At 41.7% G+C, this 24,899-nt stretch overlaps 3 protein-coding genes across 7 annotated transcripts in view; 2 read left to right on the top strand and 1 right to left on the bottom strand.

Moving 5' to 3' along the window:
* arhgef49 (Rho guanine nucleotide exchange factor 49) overlaps positions 1 to 6,821 on the top strand; it is a 66,741-nt gene extending 59,920 nt beyond the window's left edge. For all 4 annotated transcript variants that reach the window (XM_085764342.1, XM_085764341.1, XM_085764340.1 and 1 more), the window contains 3 exons: positions 1,903 to 2,492; positions 3,744 to 3,889; positions 4,763 to 6,821. In XM_085764342.1, the coding sequence (XP_085620468.1) occupies positions 1,903 to 2,492; positions 3,744 to 3,889; positions 4,763 to 5,606 (1,580 nt within the window). In that variant the 3' untranslated portion in view covers positions 5,607 to 6,821. The remainder of the gene's footprint in view (positions 1 to 1,902; positions 2,493 to 3,743; positions 3,890 to 4,762) is intronic.
* A 1,060-nt stretch (positions 6,822 to 7,881) lies between these two features.
* tsn (translin) lies at positions 7,882 to 14,602 on the bottom strand. Its single transcript, XM_085764339.1, has 6 exons — positions 14,421 to 14,602; positions 12,997 to 13,090; positions 12,787 to 12,883; positions 12,234 to 12,349; positions 12,073 to 12,152; positions 7,882 to 9,425 (listed from the first exon to the last, which is right to left on the bottom strand). Exons 1-6 carry the CDS (start codon positions 14,484 to 14,486, stop codon positions 9,189 to 9,191), a joined length of 690 nt encoding a protein of 229 aa, XP_085620465.1. The 5' UTR covers positions 14,487 to 14,602; the 3' UTR covers positions 7,882 to 9,188.
* Positions 14,603 to 15,580: 978 nt separating this feature from the next.
* fam124a (family with sequence similarity 124 member A) overlaps positions 15,581 to 24,899 on the top strand; it is a 39,671-nt gene continuing 30,352 nt past the window's right edge. Inside the window, exons 1-3 of one of the 2 annotated variants that reach the window (XM_085765419.1) lie at positions 15,599 to 15,872; positions 16,581 to 16,615; positions 20,853 to 20,884. Coding sequence is in view for 1 of the 2 variants with exons in the window: in XM_085765418.1 (XP_085621544.1) it covers positions 15,817 to 15,872; positions 20,853 to 20,884 (88 nt within the window). In the remaining variant the exon portion in view is untranslated. Of the gene's footprint in view, positions 15,873 to 16,580; positions 16,616 to 20,852; positions 20,885 to 24,899 lie in introns of both variants that reach the window. The other variant, XM_085765418.1, reaches the window with a different exon arrangement.

Below are 24,899 nucleotides of genomic sequence, written 5' to 3'. Positions count from 1 at the left end.
TTTTGAAAATTTGGGGACATTGTATAACACCATGAATAAAACATGTGCATTCGATTAAATGAGGAAGCATCAGTCACAGTGGCATCTGTCCTCTCCCTGGATATATTTCAAAAGGTGGACACAAGAAGAGCTTGTACCATTAACAATCCTCATCGGAAAAGTCAATTAAATCTCTATATAGTTATAAGAGATTTAATCTTTAATTTCCAGAAAATTGTGTGGCTGCTATGAGACGGATGAACAAAAGAATAATTAAAATGTAAGCAACAGAAAGATATTCAGAGTGGTCGAGGTTTAAAAACGCTAGATCCTACATTTCCCATTATGCAATTCTTTATAGCCTAATCTTTTTGTTGACCCCTCCCTTCCTGTTAACATGACAGCTCCAAAACCGAAGTAGCCTACGAAGCAACTACTTTAAGAAACACTGCAGCCTGAAAGAAAAGAAAAACAAATGCATCATTTTTAAGTGGTAATTGTAACTTAACTTAAAGTAACTATGTCTAAGTTTTGCTTGTGTTACCACCACTAGTGTTAGCATTAATTGTTTACGAGGTAAGGTTATATAACTCCCCATGCAATATGCCACTGCTCAGGGCAGCCTGGATGCTACAGTGACTCGGTATCAGAAAATGGCGTTAGCATGCTAACTTTAGTAGCAGAAAAGAAGTGACAGAAATAGAAGCAAAACAAAGGGGTAGCTTTCAACCACTGGAGACAGCACTTGATAAATGAATGTAAATAAGTTAGTAAGTAAGTGTAACGTTTACTCTAGACTATTAAGTAAACAGTCAGTGCTAACCTTGGCTATAGCATTAGCAAAACTTTAACTCCATTGAAAGTCATTTTACTGGAAAAATGTGATTAAACTTGGTCTGTTCAGAGCCTTGGGTGGTTTTATGTACACTTACACTGAGTATATAAAGTCAATAGGCTATATTTTAACACATAAACACAACACACACTCAAACTGATCCTATAGACCCTGTCTGAAATATTAAGTTTGTTCGAAAAGAAGCTTTGATCACGGCTTATTTTTGTGTGGTTATGACTTGATTATGACTTCCTTCCTGTGGAGAACCACATCCAGTCTGCCCTCGCTGTTCGTAAATCCCTGGGCTTCAGAGAGCCCCATGTCCTCATTAAACCTCCCTCACCTCGTCAGGGAAGGTGAATCACCATAAAATTGTGAATGAATTTCCATCTGACGCCGACATTTCGCAATCCATTGCATTTAAAAAAGATTAAGGCTATTAAGAGCTGCATTTGCTTTGTGCGTACATCTCTTATACAACTCAGTGTTAGCCTCACCTCACCTCCCCCACCAAACACACACATACACACACACATATGCTCCCCTGCTAATACTGTGCTGTCAACAGAAGCTCTTTGACACTGGACGCCGGCCACGGAGTGTCAGTCAATATGGCATATGCTAATGGTGACCTTGTTGCTCTTTCCAGAAGATAAAAGGGAAATTCACTAGAAATTGTTTTTTTTCCACAGTGTGAAAAAAAGTCATTGTGCAGCTTCATATATAATTCACAAAGCACCTGTATAATGAATCAGGTGTTTGAAAGACTCATTTGAAACCTTGTCTAAGCAGCTCAGCAAACACATAGAGTCCCTCATTTTGTACAGAGGCACATACACCTACACACTTATATTGACATAATATGTATTGACAACAAAGGTTAAGTCCTTGACTGGAGGGTTAGGGATCTAATTATTGGAGAGAGATGATATCTATAATAGTTCCTTCATTTTGACATGGCCAATAATGACTGGTCCAGATTAAATGGGCGCCGCTATTAATGGTCTGTGTGTCTGTGTGTGTGTGTGTTTATGAGTGTGTGGGTGGAGATTAAATCCATAAACACTAATGAATCTGCACCTCTGCAGCTCCAGCAGCAATTCGTGGTCGCTCAGAACCCCCAGGTGAGGAGCGGCAAGCAGGTTTGGGTGTGACTCGGTCCGGGCAGCATCGCTGGAGCACCATCAGCAGCCTGAGCGCCGACAGCGGCGTGGTGGGTCTGAGCGATGAGCGGGAGGAGGAGGACAGCGAGCCACGCCGCTACCGCAGAAACAGGGGAGCAGAGGTTGAACGGGTGGACAGCGGCATCGGCCCGGGACTGTCCCGAACCTGGAAGAGACCGTCCGCCTCCCTCAAGGCCTGGGAGGCTCAGAGACCCTGTCCAGACTGCGGACTGAGGGACGGGGCCTCCAAAGAGCGAGGAGAGCGCATGTGTGAACGCTGCTCCAAGCTGCGCATCGAGCGCAAAGAAGCCATCCTGGAGTTTCTGAACACAGAGTCGAGCTACGGCGAGGACCTGCGCATCATCAAAGAGGAGTTTTACGGCCCCATGCAGAATGCCGGGCTGCTGACAGCCGAACAGCTCACTGTGGTGTTTGGCAACGTTCAAGAGCTCATCGATGTCAATGACCGCTTCACAGAACACCTGCAGGACAGCATCGACCAGGCCTTTGACCAGGTGACCCACTCTCTGGCATGTTTTGATGATGTTTAATGCTGCCAAGCTTTTAGCACCTGCCGGTGTTACATAATCCACTTTCAGGGTCACATTTATAAAGGCAAGTGCATATACCTACAGTACACTGCAAAGAGGTTTGTAATAACAAAACACAAGGTGAAAAGAGTGAAAATATGAAAACAAGAGGGACCAAAGCAAACCTCAAGTGAGTCCAAGTGAGCAACATGCGCTTAGTCAGCAAAGGATCTGCTGCCAAATGACGAAACCAATGTAGAAAGAGTGTATTAGAGATAGTAAGATGGGACATGTAGGGTAGAGCCAGTCTGTTTATAACTCGGAGGGAGAGCTGTGGAAAACTGGTTCTTACTTGCAATGCAACAGAGTTGTGATTGTTGAAAGATGATGAATGATGAAGAGATGTAGATATAGGAAGGATGAGAACCACGAGTTGCTGCCATGGGGAGGTCAGAAAAAAGTGCATTGGAGTGGATGTGCAAGTCCTCAAGCAACTTTTAGCAACTTAAAATGATCTGAAGGTTAAATAGCTTCAGACATTTCCAAAACAAACTTGTTTTGACATCTTTTCTGGTGTCAAGACTGATTTTTAATGAGACTGGAAGTTTATTCTTGACCTCAGAAATGGGTCGAGAGAACAACTATTAAGTGGACCTTGAGGTAAAATTGTTTAGCCAAGTACTGCTTCCAAGGCTGATAGCGAGCTGTGAATAGCCAATATGGACAGGAAGTTGTGCTGAGTGTAAATTAACTGGGCAAACTGCATCTGACAGTGATCGTTTGATACATCTGGAAGAAGCTTTGGAAGCAACTTGAGGAGTGTTTTATTTAGCAAACTTTATTTTTTATTCTTATGTCTTGATGTGCATCTTGTTTTGAGATACTGTATCCAAACCAATGCACCTGTGCAATAAGTTGGTCACTCTTTTTGCTCTATCATCCCTGCTGCTTCACATTTCACCTGAAAGACATTGTACTACAACTGCTGCCATCCCAAAATATCCACATATACACCGCAGCTTTTACCTGTAGGCAAAAAGCTTGTTTTTATCCTGGGAAGTGATGACGTCAGAGCCAAATATAAAATCTGGAAATATTCTGCATGATTTTTGATGGATGGAAACTAATATAACAGCACCAGCAGATGACCTGCTAAGACAAATTGTTTCCCGGTGCAGGACATAAATGAGTTGAACGCTGACTTGGCTTGTTTTCTCTCCTGTGGTTTGGCCTCAGGGAGACGAGGACCTGCTGACGGTGTACATCGGAGAGATCTTCCTGGAGTTCGTCAACATGCTGCCCGCCTTCCAGACCTACTGTCTGCAGCAGCCCACCTCCGTCAACATGCTCAATACGCTGGAGAAAGAGAAAGAGCTGCTCCGGTCGGTACACACTATAAAGCACAAGGCCTCGTCTTTCTGTTGTTGGTCCGTCCGTGTGATGGAAAAGTTACTGTGGGAGCTTTCTCGAGTTCCTGCCACGGCCGCTCTGTGTAATTCTTAATGGAAAAGACAGGGGGTTATCACTTATTCAGAAGAAGGTCTATTTTGAGAGTAGAGCTGCAATGATTCATATTTTTAGACGGCACCAGAGCTCACCCATGAGTCAGGCTGTCCTGCGATTCCTATTAATCAACTTTTTAAGAGATCTCCCAGGACATGCACAGACTCAGGTCTCATCTTAAAGGGATAGTTCACCCAAAATTCAAATTTCTTCTCTGAGTTACGGGGGGGTCCGCGCAGCAGTATTTGTCTACATAATGGTTGTCAATGGATTTCTTCGTCCAAAAAGACACACCAAAAAACATCCAAATACCTCCATACTGCTCGTCTGCAATGTCCCTCTTGTATTGAAGCGCCGACATGAGAAATTGTTCCGCCGGTCACACAGGAAGAGCAGTGAACCGAGACACTGGGAGCTTCCGCTACAAACAAGCTTAAAATATAGACTTATTTAATTTTTTTCGGAACAATTTCTCATGTCAGGGCTTCAATACAAGAGGGACATTACAGACGAGCAGTATGGAAGTATTTGGATGTTTTTTGGTGTGTCTTTTTGGATGAAGAAAGTTGGTATCCATTCACAACCATTATATTGACAAATACTGCTGCACGGACCCCCCCTGTAACTCCGAGAAGGCACAGAGGACTCTGAAAATTCTCACAGCTCTTAGTTGACATGAGGGTGAGTAGATAATGAGTGAAATTAGAATTTTGGGTGAACTATCCATTTAATTTCCTCTTTTCTCTTTGCAGAATCTTCCTGGACGTCTCCCAGAACGACAACACGGCGCTGCGTCGCATGAACCTGCGCTCCTTCCTCATGGCGCCGCTCCAACGCGTGACCAAGTACCCGCTCCTGCTGAGCCGCATCATCAAGGTCACCCCGGAATGCCACCCGGACTACGCGCGTCTCCGTGAGGCCAAGAGTCGCGTGGAGTCCCACCTGGAGCACATCAACATGAAGACCAAGCAGGAGGGCAACGGCGTCACCTGGTCGCTCCGGTCGTTCCGCCGGGACAGCCGCAAGAACCGCGAGGTGATCAACATCGAGATGCGCGAGGTGTCGATGAAGACGGTGGGATGGGCGAGGGAGAACACCCGCTTCGTCATGGAGGGGCCGCTCCAGCTGTCGCAGCCGGCCGACGGCCAGTGGGTGAAGAAGGGCAGCAAGGCCCTGAAGTTCCAAAACGTTCAGAGTCTGCTCATGGTGAGGACGCAGCGGACCGGCGAGGCCCCGGGACAGGGCAACGCCAACGACCCGGGCGCCCGGGGAGACCACGTGGAGGGCGTCGGCGGAGAGAGCGTCCGCGACGGAGTGCTGGTTCTAATCAAGGACAAGAGCAGCGGGAAGTTCACGGTGCTGAGAGAGCCCATCCGTCTGGGGAACTGCGTGGTGTCGACGGATCCGGAGAGCGAGGACACTTTCGAGGTGCTCGACATCCGACGGGAGTCTTTTGTTTTCCGCGCCTCGGACAAATCTCGTACCCAGCAGTGGTTCCACCAAATCAAGAGGTACGCTCGAGACTTGGGCACCTGGAGGAAAAGACGCAACGCTCTGCCCAACATCATGATCAACACAAACCAGACCCGCTCCTGAGACCGAGCAACTCCTGTTTCTTTGTTACACTGTAAATACCCCCGAACCCCTTCTACTGCAAAATCAGCTGAGAACAAGAAACATTTCTGAGTGACGCCACTAATGTGTGAGATTCAGTTAAAAAAAACAAAAAACTCTTTCTCACTGTCTCTTGAGGGTAGTCGGAGAAAGATCTAGCACTTTTTTCTTACAAAGCTATAAGTGCACCATACTGTCATGAAGTTAAGTACGAAGATTTAATTTAAAGCCGTTACATGAAAAAAAAGAAAAGAATATCAGATTCTTGGACGACCAAAAAAAACTTGGGCTGCTGTCAGCCTTGATTGTAAAGACTGTTTGCTCTTGGAGAAAGAGAGCCGTGTTTTCAGTAAATAAGGCGTGTCTGTTGAATAGCATGACTGAACATAACTGACTGCAAAAAGAAAAATTGTAATGTCATTTTTTTTTATACAAGACAGTGGTGGTGGTGGATGTGGATTTGGGGGGACGGGGAAATGTTTGTTTTGCTATGTAAACGGTAGAGATGTGGTCAAGAGCATCCGTTCAGTGGTTTCCGTTTGTCGTCACTGCCCTTTCCTGTCTGTGCCGCCCTCTGCTGGACGTCGGCGGCAGAGCAACCTTCACTGCCAGAGATGCAGTTGAGCAGAGCCTCACTTATTAACGAGGCTGAACAGACCTCCTGTATCACTGTGTTTGAAACGACAACTCACGTAACAGCAATAATCTCTGCCAGTTTCAAAACAAGTAGCTACTGTATATGCATTTTGATTTTTTTTCTCCCCCTCTACAAGGTTTCCTTTGCTGTTCAGGTAGTTCACCTGCTCCGCTTCAGCACGCACTTCTGTGTTGTTGAGTTTGATTTGGTCGATTCAACTTCAAAGTCTCCGATCTGTTCACGTCGTCATCATCACAGTCTCCCCTCGTCAGTCCAACACTAAGGAAGTCTCAGAATTGTAGTGCCATTAAAGCAGTTTGTGAGATGTCTGGTCAGTCTCCTGTGTGTTAACATCACAGGTACAGTCACATCTTAGGGTTGTGGGACAGATATTTGTTTGGTCTACAAAATAAAACGTTAAATGGCATTCTTAAATTGTCAAAGCCAAAGGAAAGTATTTTTAATTTGTATGTTTTGTCCAACCAATTGTCTAAATCCCCCAAATTCTTTATCCCCACAATTTTATAACAATCATTTCAGAAAGAGGAACAAACACTTTTGGTTGTTTTTAAATAAATAAATAAATAAATGGCTTAAATAGTGGCTTATAATTTCAGCTCTGTATGTATTTAAAACATGGTTTGAAATAACTTGGTTCTGTCTGTATTATCCCACCCTTGTCCCATGACCCTAAAAGTAGCAAACTGCCATGATAAAATCCTGTTTCTTGAGGTCTCCTCAAAAAAAAATCATCACAATAAACAAAACAAAAACCGTCTGGTGAAAATGCGGTTTTAAAAGTGTTAAATTATAATGTGATGTAGCGATGAGCTGTTGTGCCTTGATCACTGTTGGGAATATATTGATAATCTGTCACAGTAGCTTTCCTGTCTGAGATGTGGACTACATCGCCCCCTGCTGGCACTGGATCGACACCAATTTACAGGCAATAGCATCGTTATCATTATTCCTCTGTCAGTCCCCGGCTGCCTGACCTCTCCCGCTCCTACTTAAGTGTGTTTTTACTTCTCTTGGTTGTGTGTTTTTATTTATGAAGGCTTTATTTTATTTAATGCACTTTATTCTGATTCAGTAATACAACTTTCTTCCTGTGTAGCTGCTGGTTAAAACAAAAAAAATATTATGTCGAATGGTCTTGTTTATTCACAAATCTCCATTTTAGAAGGAACCTAGTCGGCAAAAAAGCTGATTTCAGTGCGAGTTGAGACGATGCAGTTGATCCCGTCATCAAACCAAAACCACTATTTAAGACCGATGCTGTTTTTGTTTGCAATGAAGTAGCACTAGAAGAGGTAGCAAATCACTGTGTTTGGGACGGCAGGGCTGCTCAACTCCACACCAACACTCCTGTGCTGTTGTGAGGGAGGGGGGGGACGCTGTTTCAGATGAACCCTTTCAAAATGTACAAAAAGACAAAAACAAAACAAAGACTGCTGAGTTGCATACCATTATTTCCTTTTTTCCTCATTTGCATTTGAAAGGCCTGATGTATTATTTCCCCCAATGAATTCTATTAAAAAGATTTTAAACAACAACTTCTGCCTGAATTCTTCTGTGCGATGATGCGTTCAGGGGCAAAATCCGACAAAGCTTGAAACGTAGAATGTAGAAATATATTTACAGTCTTTTTTTTTTTTAAGCAACTGATTTAAACACATGGAAAACACACGGTACAAGTGGAATGCACTTAATACTCCAGGAAACAAAAAAAAAACACAAGATGCAAGAGTATGAAAGTGAAATATTTCTATAAAAACACAAGTCAGCTCCACTACAGTAAAGAGGCAAACAGAGGCTTGGATGCCGACAGTGGAAACAAACCTTCAAGACATTTTTCTTAAGTGGAGAGAGAGAAAAAAAAACAGTAAACACAGAACATGCAGTACGTGACATTCTGACCATTTTGTATTTTTGCTCATGGATCTCCAGAGGAAAGCTTCATCACAAGACATATTCATTGGCACTGCTCTGCAAGGGTTTTTCTTGCCATTGGAAAAAAAAGAAGTAATCTAACTAATCACAGAGTCGGTTTCTATTTATGTGAAGTGCATCTGTCTTTTCTTTGGCTCTTCCTCTCCTGGAACCTCGTTTATAGGAATAAATCCGTGCTTTCAGGTCAGAAACTAATGATTGAAATCCAAAATGGAGACTTTAACGATGATGCTGTAAAATGTATTTTACATTTAGGTTTTTGTGTCTGATTGGTGAATCACAGATTTCCTTCATAAACGAAGCTCCTGGAACTCTGATTGGATGCATCTATTATTCTGACAATAAAATCTAAGAAATACCACCAGGCATCAACTCGTCTGGTCAACGATGAACACATTTAACGGTTTCGTTTTTTTTTTTTAGGTTGCTTTTGCAAATCAACACAACAGAACAACCACAGAGAAGAAGCTGTATGCAGCAGGAGCACTCTGGGCGGTCTCTGCCAGTCTTCTTGAATGAATTAAACATCGATTTACTAAAATTAACAAACAAAAGGAGGTTGACTGTTGCAAGTTAGATGAAAACAACTGCAAAAACCAACTCAGGGAAACGGTAACAGATGCATCAGATGAAGCTGAGAACACATTTCCAAAAAAAACCATCAACAAACTGAACCTTCGGTCTTAAAAGCACCTGAACGAGGGGTGTCAAAGTGCGGCACCTTCCCTGCCACCCTTCTGACAGACTGCCATCCATCTGAAGCACATCTCATGCACACATACACACAAACACACACACTCACACAGTCTGTCCTAGGCTGCTGGGGCCTCAGGCAGATCCCTGGGTCTTGCCTTCTAGGTGGAGTAAGGTCTCCGATCTGCAGCAGCCGTGGAGAGGTTCCAGCCCTGGGGGGGGTATAGCTACCGCGCCTTCCTCCCGTCTCCCACAGCCAATCACAGCCTCCCAAAAACTCTCTACTTGTCGCCGGCACTGGCAGTCTCGGACTCCTTGGCCAGGCCGCGGATCGACAGGTCGTACACCACCTCCTCGATCTTCTTCACGTCGTACTTGAGGCCGTCGTAGCGCTTCCGCAGCGGGTCGTTCTTCAGGTTGAGCAGGCGGAAGCCCGAGTCCAGCTCGTTGATGAAGTTGGAGATGCGTAGGGGCCGGGTGTAGTCTCCTGCTGTGACGCTGTTGACTGCCAGTCGTGACTGAAGGGACAAAAAAGTACAGATTAAACACTAAACTTTTCATTTACAAGAAATCATTGGTAGCTTAAACACATTGGAAACCACATGTCAAGGCATTAAAGGGATATTCCGGCGTAAGTTTAACCCAGGTTATTATTATTATTATTATTAACTGGAGGAGAGTGGGTGAGTTGTTTTCGTCTCTTTTCAATAGAAACCAGGCTAAGCTAACAGATGTTTGATGCCTCATATTATGGGCTGGGACCCTGTTTGTACTGTTGATGGCGTTTGGTGCTGTTCTAAGCATTATTTGTGGCTGTAAGTGGATAGTGGATCCGTATACTGCGCTGTTGTTATGGTGAGGTCATTGCTAACGTTGCTACAACTAGAGAAGCTAACGGTTAGCAGACTTCATCTCTCGAGGGGGGGTCTAACTCTGTGTTTCGGTGCGTTGGACCATGGGTCAAACTTACGCCGGAATATCCCTTTAATCACAATTGACCTTTACCTGAATCCAACAAATACTAACTTACTAGGTTGTTAAAAACCAAGTGAGAGCTTTAGACTTCAAATAGGAAGTTCACTGGGTTTTATTTTTATTACCAATCCATCTGTAACTCCAAGGTGACGTCTAATTTCTGCTTCGGTTCGACCAATAAAACTCAAAAAGGCTCAATTGACAGTGATACATGGTGATTTCGTACAGGACCAAATGACCAGATGTTACAACAGCAGCTGCCACTGAGAGAATCTGGACCCATCGGCCATAACATTAAAACAAGTGACTGGTTTTATGGGAGAAAATTACTAATGAGTCAGAATGAACTATTAAAAACAGGTCATGGATATAAACCTGTAAAACCAGTCACCTGTTTTAATGAAATGGCTCATCATCGCTGTATACGTTTATATCGTACATCATATTCAGTTAACAGTTTTAGGTATGGAGCTATAAAAGCTTTTGGCAGGATAATAAAACATCCCTGTGATGTTCAGTTTCCCTGAAGCTCCCTGAATAAATAAATCAAAAGCAATTAATACAAAACTGAACTAATATTGTTTCTCATTTGAATTATCACTTGATTATCTTCCAAATTAATCATCACTATCAGGGGTCGCGTTAACCGGATATTTTCCGTCATTGACCGTTTTTTTAAAACGGTGACGGAAAAAATTTGAGGCCATCCGTCATTTTGACAGATTGCAATTCACAGCCATGGTCGTCTGGCCATGTGCATTTGTTTACAATGAAGCCGGCGGATAATCAATACATGGAGCGGTGGATAACGATATAAAACATATACAATGTCACAAAGTCACTACGGTGAGAATTAGATTTAAAAAAAAAAAAAAAAAAACTCACAGCTGGCTGGTGCGCTCAGTAGAAAACGCTAGTACCTCCTCCAGGCCTGTGTGGAGCATGTGTGGCGCTGTAGCGCTGCCACACATAAACACCAGCAACAGAGAAGAAGACAGAAAGCTTCCCGCAGTATTCGAACTCCTTCAAGTGGATTAAATATTGATGGGAGTCGTGTCAGTGCAAATATGACGGTCGATAATGATTTAACGGGCGAGATTCAGCTGCAGTGTCCGAGGGGCCGACAGTAGTCAGCTGTTAAGTTACGTAGCTGTAGCTACACAGCAGCGGTGTGTCTCGGTACAGGTAGAGCGGTGGGGGTAGGACATCACCGTTTCACACACTCGCCGCGCACAACTCTTCTAAAGGTAACGCTAAGCCTTCTTTTAATGTATTTTGCCCGCCGTGGCATTGTTTATAACACTTAAAGCTGAGTGGGTTTTGTCCTGTCTGAATTTGTGCTGCATCTGGCTGTGTGGTCTATAGCTTCAGTTGTTTCAGTGATGCGCAGTGGCTGCGTGCGTGCGTGCGTAAAAGAGAGATGAGAGGCACAGAGAGAGAGAGAGAGAGAGAGAGCTAACGCCAGTGCACTATGCGGTGCCTATGTGAAAACGTGCTCCTTTGGATGTTTTGGTATAACACATGGGTTAGCATGTTGATTGTTGACAGAAAACTGATGTCATAATCAGGTATTTACGTTGTATTTAGATGTTGAGTGGCAGAAAGTGACCCCCGCATTCACTGATGACCCATAGATGTGCTCTGACGCAGACTCTGCTTCGGAGCATTCTCTGTTCAATTTGTTTGGACTTGATATGAATTAAACATGAATTAAAATTGAATGCTATTGAATATGGCATTATTATCTTCTTTTTTTTTTTTTTTTAATTAAAGTGACCGGTAAAAATAGATTATGACGGAATTTTTATGACCCCGTCAGTCAAAATGACCGGCGACGAAAAAGTCTAGCGCAACCTCTGATCACTATGTATATAATATTTCAGAAAATAGCAAAAGGATCCACATGAGTTTCCCAGGGTCAAACATAATGTATTCAAATTGCTTGATTTATGTATTCAAAACCACAAAATAGTTGATTTTGAAAGAAAAACAGCAAATCAACTGAGAAGCTTTAACTTAAAAAATGACTACAGTGATCAATTAGCAAGATCTCTTTGTTGAGTCTATAGATTACTGCATCTTATTAGTAACTTCATGATGGTTAGGTTGTTTATTTTAGGACTGAATTACATTGCAGAATTAAAAAAAAAATATATATATATATATACACACACACAGCGACAGACTCACCAGTTCACTCGCCATGATCAGCACACCTGCCAGGTAGTCCTCTACGTCCAGGTGGAAGCCTTTCTCTCGCACCACCTCGACTGGAGGATGAAGACGTTGTCAGAGTGAGACGACGTTCCTCAGTAACAGTCACACAGCATCACACATGAACCGGTACTTACTGCCAAGAATCTGAGCCACAACCTCCCGAGTCACAAGAGCTTCACTCTCCAGGTAGACGACAAAGGCCGCTAGGAAAGCCAAGCGCTGCAGGACAAACCGCCAGTGTTCATGGAACCTGAAGGGAGATCACAGAGATCAGAGGGAGGGAAATAAAACATTTAATTTTCAAAAAGAAAACCCATCAAACAATAGGACAAGGCAGTTGAAGTTAAAATTGAGTGCAGATTGACTGCAAACTGATGATTAGAGAAATGATTCTTGGTGTTACCTGACAACCACAGCTCTGGTTGACTAATTAAGATCAGGGTTTTATCTAAAATTATGACTAAGTCAAATTTATTCATTTCTAAAAAAGTTGATTTAAGCAGCAGAAAAAAAAACTGAAGCAGATTGGACGACCTGTGAAATGTTGCTGAGATGTTGGAAATATTATCTGAGCTAAAAGAAGAGTTCAGCACAGACACCGACACAAACAGACAGAGAGTTGATTTGCTTTGTAAGCAGAACACAACAACACACACAAAAAACAATCATGTGAGAGGTGGCTCGTACCTGTAATACTGCTCCACAGGAAATTTAGTTTTGAGGTCTGCAAGTTGCGTCCGGACTGTGCAGAACAGCTCGCGGGCCTTCGTACATTTATTGGGAACTAATGGGAGACAGGGAGAGAAAAAAGTTGATTTTAAAAACTGCAGGTTCAAATATGAAGAAGCAAACATTAAATAACAGGTCAAAACAGTTCACACTGAGTCAAACACTCACTTTCTTTGAATCCCGTTGGTTGGTGGACACTTTGAAGGACTGTCAGGATTTCTCTAGCAGTCTGCTCCAAGGTCTGAACCACCTTACGGATATCCTACAATAAAAGTCTGTAGTTTATACACGTTTCTCTTCTAATGTGTCCATTAAACAAAAACAACTTAATAGATCACGACACCTTCTCATAAAGTCTAAATCAAGTCCATGTCAATCTCTGAGGAAATTTTGACTTCCTGAGCATCTTACAAACGATACTGATCACATGATTTTTCAGATGTATCTTTGTATGCATGGTATTTATGAGCATCTAGTCTGAAGGCAAATTGTAATCCTGAGTGTTGCTAGATTTTATATTTCAAACTTTATTATCATTTCTAATTTGCCAAATTAAAGCTTTTTCAAACTTAAGGCAAGAAACTAGAAGTAAAAGCAGGCACTTATTAGTTTTGAGATTTTGGGCTATTTTGCTTCCTTAACATGTCAGAGATATTTTGACTTTAATATGTAACATGTTCAGATTTGTTCAAATGTATGCAAATTAGTGCATATTTAATTAGATATGGCTGCATTTGCATATTGAAACATAAAATTTCATCAAATTTGTAATACAAAAAAAATGTCTTAATGTAAGTAATTAACTTGGGAAATGTCATGGTGATATTTGGTATTTTAAACTTTTACCCTGTCCACCTGTAGTGCCTCACCTTTATGAGAGAAATTAAGCTACACTTGCAATACATTGACAGATAACACTGACAGAGTTAATATGATGATTTTTTTTTTAATGAAGCTTTAGTGTTATCCCCTGTACTATCAGAACAAAACAACAGGGGCAGCAGAGCATCATGTAGCCTAATATATATTTATACCACTCAAGAAATGTTCCCAGTATTTGCTTCATGTGTCATAATATTACATATTTATACATGATTATTTCATAGCGTGGTGAATGTGCAGGTCACAACTTGTCCACCAGAGTGTTTTGGAGTTGTTGGATTGTGTATTTGATGAGTTTGATGAGAGACAGGGGACCTGTACCATTCACCTCCATTGTGTTCGCTGAGCAGCTCGCGTCTCTGCCCCGTAGATCTCAAAAAAACATGCACCGATAATTAAAGGCAATGGACCTACTGCTATGACTACAGGGATTATGTCGATGTAATGGGCGAATTTGCCAAAAATGTTGAACTATCCCTTTAACGGACACGTAAATTATGGATTTTTATCGACTGGGTAAAATGACTCTGTACAGATATTTATCGTAATCACTCAGTGGAGGCGCTGCTGCCCGATAAATGAGACTTCTGTCGTCTTTTCTGCAGTTTAACGTGGTGAAAATGTTCCCAGTGTGTCGGCTCGTGTTAGCAGCGAGCTAACCGTCCCCGGGAGCTAACGGTAACCAACGGTAACGGGCGGCTCATTCATACCTCTCGGACGTCCTGGTCGGCGCTCAGGAAGCCCTGGATGTAACTGAACATCTCGGTGACAGACATTTGTTCTTGCCTCGGTGTCAAACTGACGATGGAGAAGATGAACTGTCGTCCGCTGCTAATTGGTACAGAAAAAACCACACACACACAAACATCAACGTGCACGAAAAACGTCCCCGGCCCCGCCGCTTGAACACAGACGCGGAGAAATGACGTAGGCACTGCGACGTCACGCAGATTTTTTTTCTTTTTTTAAATAATGAGTTTGACTTGTTATTTATTATATTTTAATTTATTTATGTTTTTGTCTTTTTTTCTATCTCCAAGACTGCATTACCTCGAGTTTTCCTTGTTTCCTGTTATTGCTGTTGACACTTACCGTGTACACTGCATTGTGTGGATAAAATGGGGGAAAAAAGGTTTTCTGAAATAAATAAAAGAAGAAGAAAAAAGGGACAAAATATACAAAAACAATACACAAAGTCCTCTAGTAGTTAGTAAATTATCAGAAAGAGGTAAAGTGGACATGTTGCTTTACCTCGTCCATCCTGTGGATGGAGCCAAAGCAGCGTCCTTCTCTTGTTGCCTTCAAGTGCTGCTGGAAAACAGAAATATTGCCAGACACAACCCCACTCTACAATGAAACAAGTCAACAATAGAAACAGTAAATAAATCTCATTCATCTGGATTCTCTTCTCTTCTCTTTCAAAACTGTGACATATCCAATCACAATCACTTCGGATTTTCGGTTTACAAATCAAATCATTGTTTCATTAATTTTCATTTTAAAAGAGTAGCTAGTTTTAGTTTCTAAGGTTCAAGTTAATTACAAACCCTTTATAAATCGTGTCTCAAAAACTAGAGCAAACAGAGGTCAAATGCATGAAGTGGTAGGAGATTCAGGAAAGTTGGAGTTCCACTAGCCTAAATTAAGTGGGAAAAGTAGCCTATGTAGTTGAGTGAAATTGCTTAGTTAGTAAAAAACCTCCCAGATAAATCTAAATTAAATCTAATCTTTTGTTTGTTTGTTTTGTTCTGTTTTTTGTTTTTTAATCCAGTGTTATTCTAGTAGCCTACCTATTCACATTACACGTAATGTTCACATTTCCGACGGCTCCAGAAGGCATCATCGGGGAGCGCAGCTGACGCAAAGAAACAAGAGCAGTCAGTCACTCAGTCGCCTGTTGCTTCAACTAGTTCACCAGCAGACAGCAGCTCACCGCAGGTCAGGAGTTACACACCGGCCGTTTCTCACTCCCCTCCCGGTCACGTTTACTCTCTTACGGTTTAAACGGTGCGGTGTTGTGGTTGTTGTTTTTAAATGCCCCGTTTTCTTCGTCACGTCGGGACTTTGAAACAATGCGGCTAAGTGTTGCTCAGCTCAGTGTTTGAGATGGAGAAAACCTCAGCAGAAGATGACTGCGTGGATTCGGGAGCCGAGACTGGAGGGTGAGTGAAGCAGAGTGACTGACAGATCCTGAATATCTGCATCCATCTGTTTTTCTACCTCAGAGCTATTGACATATTCACATATAAAATTAGAATAAGATTAGAATAAGTTATTTAAAAATTGAACAAGGTAGGCCTAATTAAACTTTTTTCTTGTAAATCATTCTAAAGAGAGCTTTTCTACATGTCCTGCTGTAGCTAAACCTTGTCAGATAAACTAGTCGGTATTAAATTGATAGATTCGTTTAAGAAGTTTGATTTCACCCATAGGCTAATGAATGAGTTTAAAACAGGGAAAGACAGTTTTTATATATATTTTTAGGGAAAACTGCCACTTTAATCCACTGTTATCAGTCTGGATAGAAATGACATTGACTTACATTAACCTACATTAATTATTAAAGAGAATATTTGGAAGTAGTTGAATCTATTGTTTATCAGCTTTCTGTGCTGCACAAAGAAATTCATGTAATGTTAGATCAAAGTCTTGTTCATGGATTGCACCCCCTTTTGTAACTAACCAATGTTTGATGAGGACATATGGAGGAGGTGTAATCCTAATTCTTTAGTGGAAAGTTCAGCCTTAATCACCATTTGATAATGAGAGTCCAACCAACCAACCAACCACATGGATGGAGCTTAATTCAAGAACACTTTAGAGACAGTAGAGAGTTAAATGAATCACTGTGTTGTTCACTCTGTTTTCAGCCCTTAAACAAAGATGCGCCTCAGTTTTACCAGTGGTACGTGTCCCTCAACTGCTTGATGTGGTTTTGTTGTTGTAGTGACAGGACTTGTGTTTTTGTGTTGTGTTTTAGTGAGAGACCCCACACTGACCCACAACCCCTTTTTAAAGACATTATCATCATCATTATCATCAGTGTGACTAAACACTCATGTGTTATGTCTAGATTGTTTACAAGCACAATTAGAGTAACTTCTGTTTGTGTTTCTTTTTGGAATAATGAAAACTCTATATAATGTTTTTTTTTTTCATTTGTTTTCTTAATATCCCCAAACCTTGTAGTCCCCCTATAGAAATTAGATTGTGTAGATTTAGACTAATTATAGCTTAATTGATATAGTTATGTATTTAATTATGAAGGACAATGGTCACTATTGACATTAATGTACCATATTCAGCTAAGGCGGCAGTTTTTATTTGTAGTTCCTGAGAAGATGAAAGAGAAAGGACTGAAAGTACATGTGAATATCAGCGATAGATAGAACTAAACATTATAAAGTCAATATATAAGAGTCAATCAGATCTCAGACCAGTTTTGTTCTCTTTATCCTCGTCCATCAGTTTCCCAGTGTTGTCAGAGTAACATGGGACCCAGTTAAATGTCATTAGCTGTGAACTGGAACCAAACAACATAATGTGTGTGTGAGAGCATGTTTCATGGGAAAATGTGTTTTTTTGTTGTTGTTTTTTTAAGAGAGAGAGAGGGAAAGAATGCAGGAGAGCAGGAGATACCTTTGTGGAAAGTGCTGGTGTGAGAGGAAAAGCAGTGGCATCCAGCTGATAACCACAGAGCTGCTCCCTCCATCAGGTCACATCCTCCTCCTCCGCCTCACTTCCTGCTCCGCTCCCACATCCACTGCTCTCCTCCACCTCTCGACCAATCACAGCTCACAGAGGCCATGCTACTGTACTGTGCTTCAGTGATAACACTGTGTGCAAGTCTTTTTTTTACTGCGTTCAACTCATCAGCTCCACGTTAACTTATAACTCCGCTGCAAATTAGTATCTCACTATACTCCAATAATGCTATAATTAATCTCTTGGTCCATAAATATTGATGGCCAATTGTAATTTAGATCGTATTGATTGTTTTAGATGCTGGTTTGACAAAACAAGTAATTTTATGGCCTGTACTAAATGCCTCGATGGAGACTTGTGGTTTGTTTGAGGTGATACAGTATAGCGGCTTAGAGCTGCACTAATCAATAGTTTAGTCGGCTGTGTGTGATGTTTGTTTTACATCTTATTTGCTGTTTGGTTCAGTCTCATCAACCTCGTCTCCAGGAGCAGCAGGCGGCTGTTTTTAAGCAAACAAGCTCCGATTAACCCACTTTACTTCCACCTGAGCAGCACCACACAGCAGCACACAAAGTTAGAGAGTCACTGTGGAGCATTAGCAGCTAATGAGCCGGATATTTATCTCAGGAGGAGGTGGAGGAGACCAAAGCAGAGCAAAAAAGCGACTGAGAAGAACTGGACTCGGATTTGTCAAACGGACTTCAAATGAACGCTATGTGCCTGCTGGAGAAAAAAAACTGTAGGCGATGATGTGTTAGTGTTGAGTTTATGGTTTTCCTTCTCAGCTGGCCAACAAAAGGATTGATGCAGCGTTGAATTTACTCAACAATAAATCTCGTATAATCATGTGAGTAATGACCGTTCATGGGGAAGTAGCGTGACAATGTCAAAGTCTTAAAGAGATTGGAGGAGGTCGGGCTTGAGTGATTGCATGTTCCATCTCCGATCGTCAATCAACTCTGGTTTCTTTTTTTGGCTTATCTCGCCATCATCTTCATCTGTGCTCCTCATCCTCCTCCTCCTCCTCTTCCCTTCCTCCCACCCACCTCCACCTTCCTGCGTCTAATCGAACCGAACAGAAGACACCTGAGTCCGTTCATCTCTCTCTCCATCTACGTCAAACCGGCTCCCTTGAAGACTCATCCCAGGTCCCCTGTGCAGTCGGAGCTGCTGCTGCTGGTGTGTGTGTGTGTGTGTGTGTGTGTGTGTGTCTGTGCATGACCGGGCTGCTGCCTGTCTTCGCTTCACTTTTGCGTTTATTGTCTTTGGGTGGAGATGAAGCGAGGCAGCGTGGCCAGACTGGAAAACGCCAAGTTGAGATGCTATCCGGCGCTGCTGCTGTGTGTGTGTGTGTGTGTGGGGGGGGGGCTAGAGCTCTGCCAAACACACGCAACCCGGGGGAGCCGTCAAAACGGACCCACAACTTACTGCACACACCACTACCTCCAACTCTACAAAGAGTCATAAACCTTGAAAAGAAAGATCTTCTCATCTCTTTTTTTCCACATTCACTCTTTTTTTTTCTTCCTCTTTTGCTCTCATCAAGGGACAAACCGATTGAGTGTCTCTGTCATTTCTCCGGAACCTTCCGGCCTTTTATTTTTCTTGTTCATTTCGATCCAACCTTTCCTCCCTTGCTGCAACACCCACATCATCATCTTTTGCTTTTTACCTTTCTCCGCTCACCTCCACTTCCTCCCACATTCCCATCCATCCCTCTCTCTCTCTCCTTCTCTCTGCTAATGCCCGTTAGTTAGATTGATAACCTCCTGCTGCAGGAAACAGACTCGCTCCTCTGTTTCCTGTCGTCCCACAGCTCCAGAGGCCTTATTAGTTTAGAGACGGACTCACAGGGAGTGTGTACTGTATGTGTGTGTGTGTGTGTGTGTGTGTGTGGTGGAGAACTGGTCCTCTCTGGTCGTCAGCTGACTCCTGCGGGACTAATATTATACCCAGGTTGTGTCGTTGTCCATGTGAGCTGAGGTTTCACGGAGTAGTTCAGGGGAATTAGAACCTGTGGGACGCAGCCTCGCTCCTCAATCAGTCTCATTGTATATGGCCATGCTAGCTCTGGTATGTCTCAGGTACACATATTTGTGTAATTGCACAAATTGACTTTTTTTTTCCTCCCCCAAGAGATCACATTAGCAAGAAATCTAATTCTGCTTCTCTCCCAGTTTGAAGATGGGAGCTTTAGATTAGACCAGTCGGAGCAAGAGCTTATATGCACATATGTGTGTGTGCGCACATGAAAGTCAGAAACTTAACTTAAATAAGGAGCTTAAAAGTCTGATTATAAGATAAATACCTTCCTCATATCTGAAGTTAAGTGTGGAGCTGAGGTCAGGACACAATTAGCCTAGCTTAGCATAAAGATCAGAGGGAAGGAGTTTGGCTCTTTGTTGCCATTTCTTGACGAATGGTTGCATGAGATATAAATCATAAAACCACAAACTGTTATTGTAGTATTTCTCTTTGTGTTCACATCAAAGAAACAAAATACACTGTAGTTCAACTAGTGAGCTTTTCGGAAAAGCTAGGCCTCCTGACTTCTCTATTCATGCTGCATTCAGGCAACATCATGGGAATGGGAAAAATGAGAAAACCTCCAGTTATTCCAACAATGTGTTTACACATTTTTCCAGGATGGTTAACCCTAATGCTCACTTTTGAATAGATATACATAAATCAGCTACTTTATTATGTATATCCGACTTTATTAATTAGCTGAATCAGTATGAGGAGTTGTAAGTGCCAGAGATATAGGTAGATAGCCAGGTAGCTATCTGTATGTCACCTGCAGTTTGTTAAACTCTTCTGTATCATCAATCACCACACTGAAAAGTCTGGAGCTGATTTGAAGTACATTCGATCTTATTGGTCCTTTAATTCTGCATTGATGCCCCATATTTTATAAGTAGCCTTTGTAAGAACTTAATATGTAAATCGAGTGGTAAGCACAGCAGTTAGATAAAAGTTAAAAGCTTTTATCTCTGAAGTGTAGTGGAATTTGTTATGAAATAAAAATACCCAGGTATATTACACGTGTCTGAGACCTGTACTTGGTCACAGAGAAGTGTGAGTATGAACAGCAGCACTTATTACAAACAGCACTGAAGTGAATGTCCCTGTGTTTTATCCCTTCAGACAGAAACCGCAGTGAAATGTCTGAGTGCATTTTTGGTGACCTTTCCTCTCCAGTTGGACCTCTCCTACTATTTAGCCAGATGTCAGCACTTTATTTGAAATAGGAGTGTGTCGTCCTGTAAATCATGTTGATTGCACTTCATGCTGTAATATAAACTCCTGTCTCCTCTCTCTGTTTCTTGTCCTCTCTTTCTCTCTCCTCTCTCCCCCCATCTTCTCCCCTCTCACTCTCTGTGTCCACACATCTCCTCTGCCGTCCTCTTTGTCTCGTCTTCTGTTGTCCACTGCAGGTCTGACTACAGTCCCCTGTCCTCAACCAGCAGTAAGTAAACCACTGGTGACTTGAAACATTGTTAACAGTGACTCATGCACACACGCACACACATATACACACACAATCCTCCCCTGTTCATGGATTTATTTTGTCAGTGTGTATTAAGGAGATAAAGTCCTGGTCCTGAGCCTGTGTGTGAGTGTGTGCGTATGTGTGTGTCGTGTGCTTATTGCTCCTTAAGGCCTAAAACAGGTTTTAGGGAGGATTCATGGCGAGCTGCATGACTGATTATGTGGGTTCTCCTCCCTCCTTATTACAGCTAAACACTTCATATTTTTCACATTTGATTAGTAATTAACAATGAGTCAATTGTTAAGAAAATAATAGACAATGGATAATCAATCAAGCAGCGATTAATCATCTTTAAACAAATAGTTCTCAGCCTCATTTATTACGATTGTCTGCTTCTCTCTGTTTTATATTTCTGTAAACTGTTTTAAACTCTTTGTCTGACAAAATGAAACACAAGAAGAGGTCTTTTTCTCTATTTCTTGATATTTTACAGACTAAACACTTCATCCATTAATCGATCATATGGGATAAAATCAATCATTAGCACTACAGGGAAATTAGGAAAAGTAAAAATTGGAGCACAAATGTAAGCTTTGGGAAGGATGCACATTTCAGATAATCAGTCTAGTTGTGTGAGAGTGTTTGCGTAAGTGTGGTTTTGTATGAACGTGTGTGTGTGTGTTATAGTGAAGATGTGTGTTTGCAGAGGTTGTGACCTCTGCCTACACTGGCTGCCAGGTCTCTAACCCTTGTACAATGGGAGGATTATATCCAATATTAGCCCATTAATCTGGTCCACAGGAAGCTGCATTATCCCACCCGCACCACACCCGCAAGTCAGGAAGTATAGGACCACATACACACACACACAAACACACACACACACAAACACACACACACACACACACACACACACACACACACGTATCGAGAGATTCAGCAGTGTCTGGTTTGGTCTTTCCCCTCACGTTTCCTGTGTCATTCCCGTATCAGATGAGCTTCTGCCCACTATTGTCTCCGTCATTACTGGAGGTCAGAGAGGGAACGACACGTGCACTGGCATAAAAAAACACAAAAAGGAAAGTGTGTGACCACAAATAGAAAGACACAACTGCACTCGAGCTACTTTACTCAAAGTCATCGTGTGATTTAGGACTTTACCCGTCCTCCCTGTATTTCACTCTCATAGTAGAGGACCTTTTTTTTTTTTTTTTCTTAGAAGTGACTGGTAGGTGTTTGTTTACTTTGTGTAACCGGACAAACAGTTGTTTATATTGAGTTTGTCACATTAGCAGTAAATTTTCACAGATGAAAAGAACCTGACTACAAACCGACTAAATACTTAAAGTGAAATCTGACCACAACAGAGCTGTTTGTGACTGTGGTTTAAAGGGCTGCTTCACATTAATGGCAATTAAGTAATTATTGTCTATGAGATTTTACTGCAACACCCCAAAGCAATGGTACTTTATTAGTTGTCTACATATTACATAGAACAAACATTAAAGTTATTGTCGGTTCAGAAATGTTTGTAGTAAAAATTACTGCAGGAGTTGTTAAGATATAACTCACCTGTGTTTTTTTTTTCAAGAAGGTAGAAACTATTTAGATACCAGCTATGTATATCTCTTGAATGGTGGCACATACAAAACAGTTTTTTGTCATTTGGATTTTGTTCTCACACTTATATTCATATATATTTAAAATGGACATAACCACAAACTTAAAACCAGCTTTGGAAAGATTTCTAAACTTGAACACAGTCATCAAACACTGCTTTTCTTCTGTAGTAAGTGGCCTGCAGTATCGTCACATTAATACACCCATGTAGAAACTATAACACAGAGTGAATGGTTGTTGCATTTTCACCTTGGTTTTCATCTGTCATTTTGTAATATCAGGACTTCCTGTCATGTAATGTCACTTAGTAGTGACTTTCTCCCACGCCTGTGCTCCCATACGTGCTAGTTCATCTTATTTTTCCCCTTCCTCTGGATGAATTGTGCTCCGTCTCCAGATGTGTGTTGACGGGTGTTGTGTGGCTGGATGAGCCTCCTGAATCTGCCCCTAAACGCCTTCAGAGCTTTCATTAATCATCTGCTGCTGCAGTATCTGTGATGTTTGCCCAAAAGGAAAAGCTGAGACTTCAGATTACTAAGCAGCTGGATGACTTACTGTGTGTCAAGCCTTTATTGGCCTTCGGGGAGTATCTGTTGCTTAAGGGACCTTGACAAAATAAACCGAGAGAAAGTTTTAAAGACATGGCAGGACTCTGTTGATGATCTCTGACATTATTGAAAGTCTCCTGCCAGCACTCGTTCTTTGTCTTAACAGCAGTTGTGATACTTTGTATAAGACAATGAGAAAACATGTTGTCCACACATCCCACAGAGAGATTTGGTGAAAGTAGCAGCCTCTGTTTATTTGTCAAGGACGGGGGCAGATAGATGTGAACTGCTGTGGTGACAGATTTTTCCAAAGATGTGAAAGCAGAAAATCCTCATTTATCTGAGCAGCTCCGTGTGTGGCTGAATGTTTTTGTCTTCAGTGTGTGTGTGTGTGTGTGTGTGTGTGTGCACTCATGTGTTCATTGCAAAGGTGAACGCAGCATCAGTCGACCCTTGTCTGCAGCCTCCACAGAAGTATATTTAGGTTTTGGTGTAGAGCACGTTCATGTTTACACAGGTGGTCTTAACCCCTGACCTTTGACCCCGGCTCAGACCAGCTATAAGCCCCCTGGAGACAGACTGATAGGCCCTAAAAACCTCCATCAGTCTGATCGAGGTCACACTCTACTGAAGCAACTCCATTGGTAGAGAGTCTGTCCTGAAACGGACACTATAAAAATATGTTTATAACACTGAAATGTCAGTGTTGTCGCAGTGGCAGTTCAGGATGAAGCATTTGTTGTATCTTGCTTGTATCAAGACTGAACATGTGTTTTTTGTATTTTGTTTTTTACCAAATTTCAACATATTGCAGTTTGCATTATAAAAAAGTTTACGTTTTTAGTAACAAAAACAGAACAACTGTAATTGCTTTGAAAAGTGGAAACATCGAAATATAAATACTAGAAATAATATTCGACTGCAAATAAGATTTGAATCTTATGAAAACAAACATGTTTGTGAGAAGGTTCTTTCAAATGAACAATTTCTTTGTAAAATGTGATATTGTGACTATACAGATATTTGATCTTCTGCTGATTCGAAGAAGAAATGGACAGTCTACTGTGTAGTTTATATGGTAACTTTATTTTAACACAGAGAGACAGAATATCAACAAAAAATCTATCTGGAAATAATATCATCATGTAAAGGTTATAAATGAATGTACGTTTGATCAAATGAAATAAGGGCAAAAATCAGCAGGGATCAAATACTTATTTTCCCCACTGTAGGTGGTCCGCATGTTAACAGCTCCAGCAGGATCAAGCAGGGCCCCGTGTCTCTGTGGTGGTAAATAAAAGCCAACCATGTGCCTGACATCTACAGTGTACGCTTCAAAAATGTCTCTATACAAGCTGCTGCGTCTTTAACAGCATCATCCTGCACTAGAATAACTTATTAAGATGTGGAGTTTGCTGTATAGGACTGCATTTTTGATAAAAGACAAAATCTTTAACCAAAACCTTTTATCTAGTTAAAGACTTTTAGGTTGCAAGCTGCTAAACTGCTGCAGAGAACTGTTTCCTAACAACTACAACGAGATTTTAAAATGTTGTGTAACATTGTAGATTATCTCTTTGACTTACAGTGAGGGTTTTTTTTTTTTTTTGCAGTGTTTAAGATTAAAACCAGTCTGGGAAGTGGAGCAAGTGGCTCTTGCAGTCACACAAAAAAAACAGCTAAAGAAAACAAACTCCAAAGTTTCCTCAGTGAATTAGCATTTATTAAGTGCAATTTTCTTATCTCTCAGGTTTAAAGATTAGAAGTTGGAAATTGCAGTTGCAAGAATTTCAAGCACCAGCAGTGGTGTGACGTGACGTGAT

This window comes from Trachurus japonicus, chromosome 21 (assembly GCF_045865225.1).
Source record: "Trachurus japonicus isolate A0001 chromosome 21, Traja_1.0".
Lineage (NCBI taxonomy): Eukaryota > Metazoa > Chordata > Actinopteri > Carangiformes > Carangidae > Trachurus > Trachurus japonicus.
Note: the sequence above shows the minus strand (reverse complement) of the source record. Positions and strands in the feature narration are given on the sequence as shown.

Bases quoted from the DNA above. Each gene is read 5' to 3' on its own strand.
- tsn (XM_085764339.1), bottom strand. From the start codon at position 14,486: ATGTCTGTCACCGAGATGTTCAGTTACATCCAGGGCTTCCTGAGCGCC. The intron at 12,884-12,996 runs GTGAGTGTTTGA...GTCTCCCATTAG, and splicing joins ACCAACGGGATTCAAAGAAA to TTCCCAATAAATGTACGAAG. The intron at 12,153-12,233 runs GTAAGTACCGGT...TTCATCCTCCAG, and splicing joins TGTGGCTCAGATTCTTGGCA to TCGAGGTGGTGCGAGAGAAA.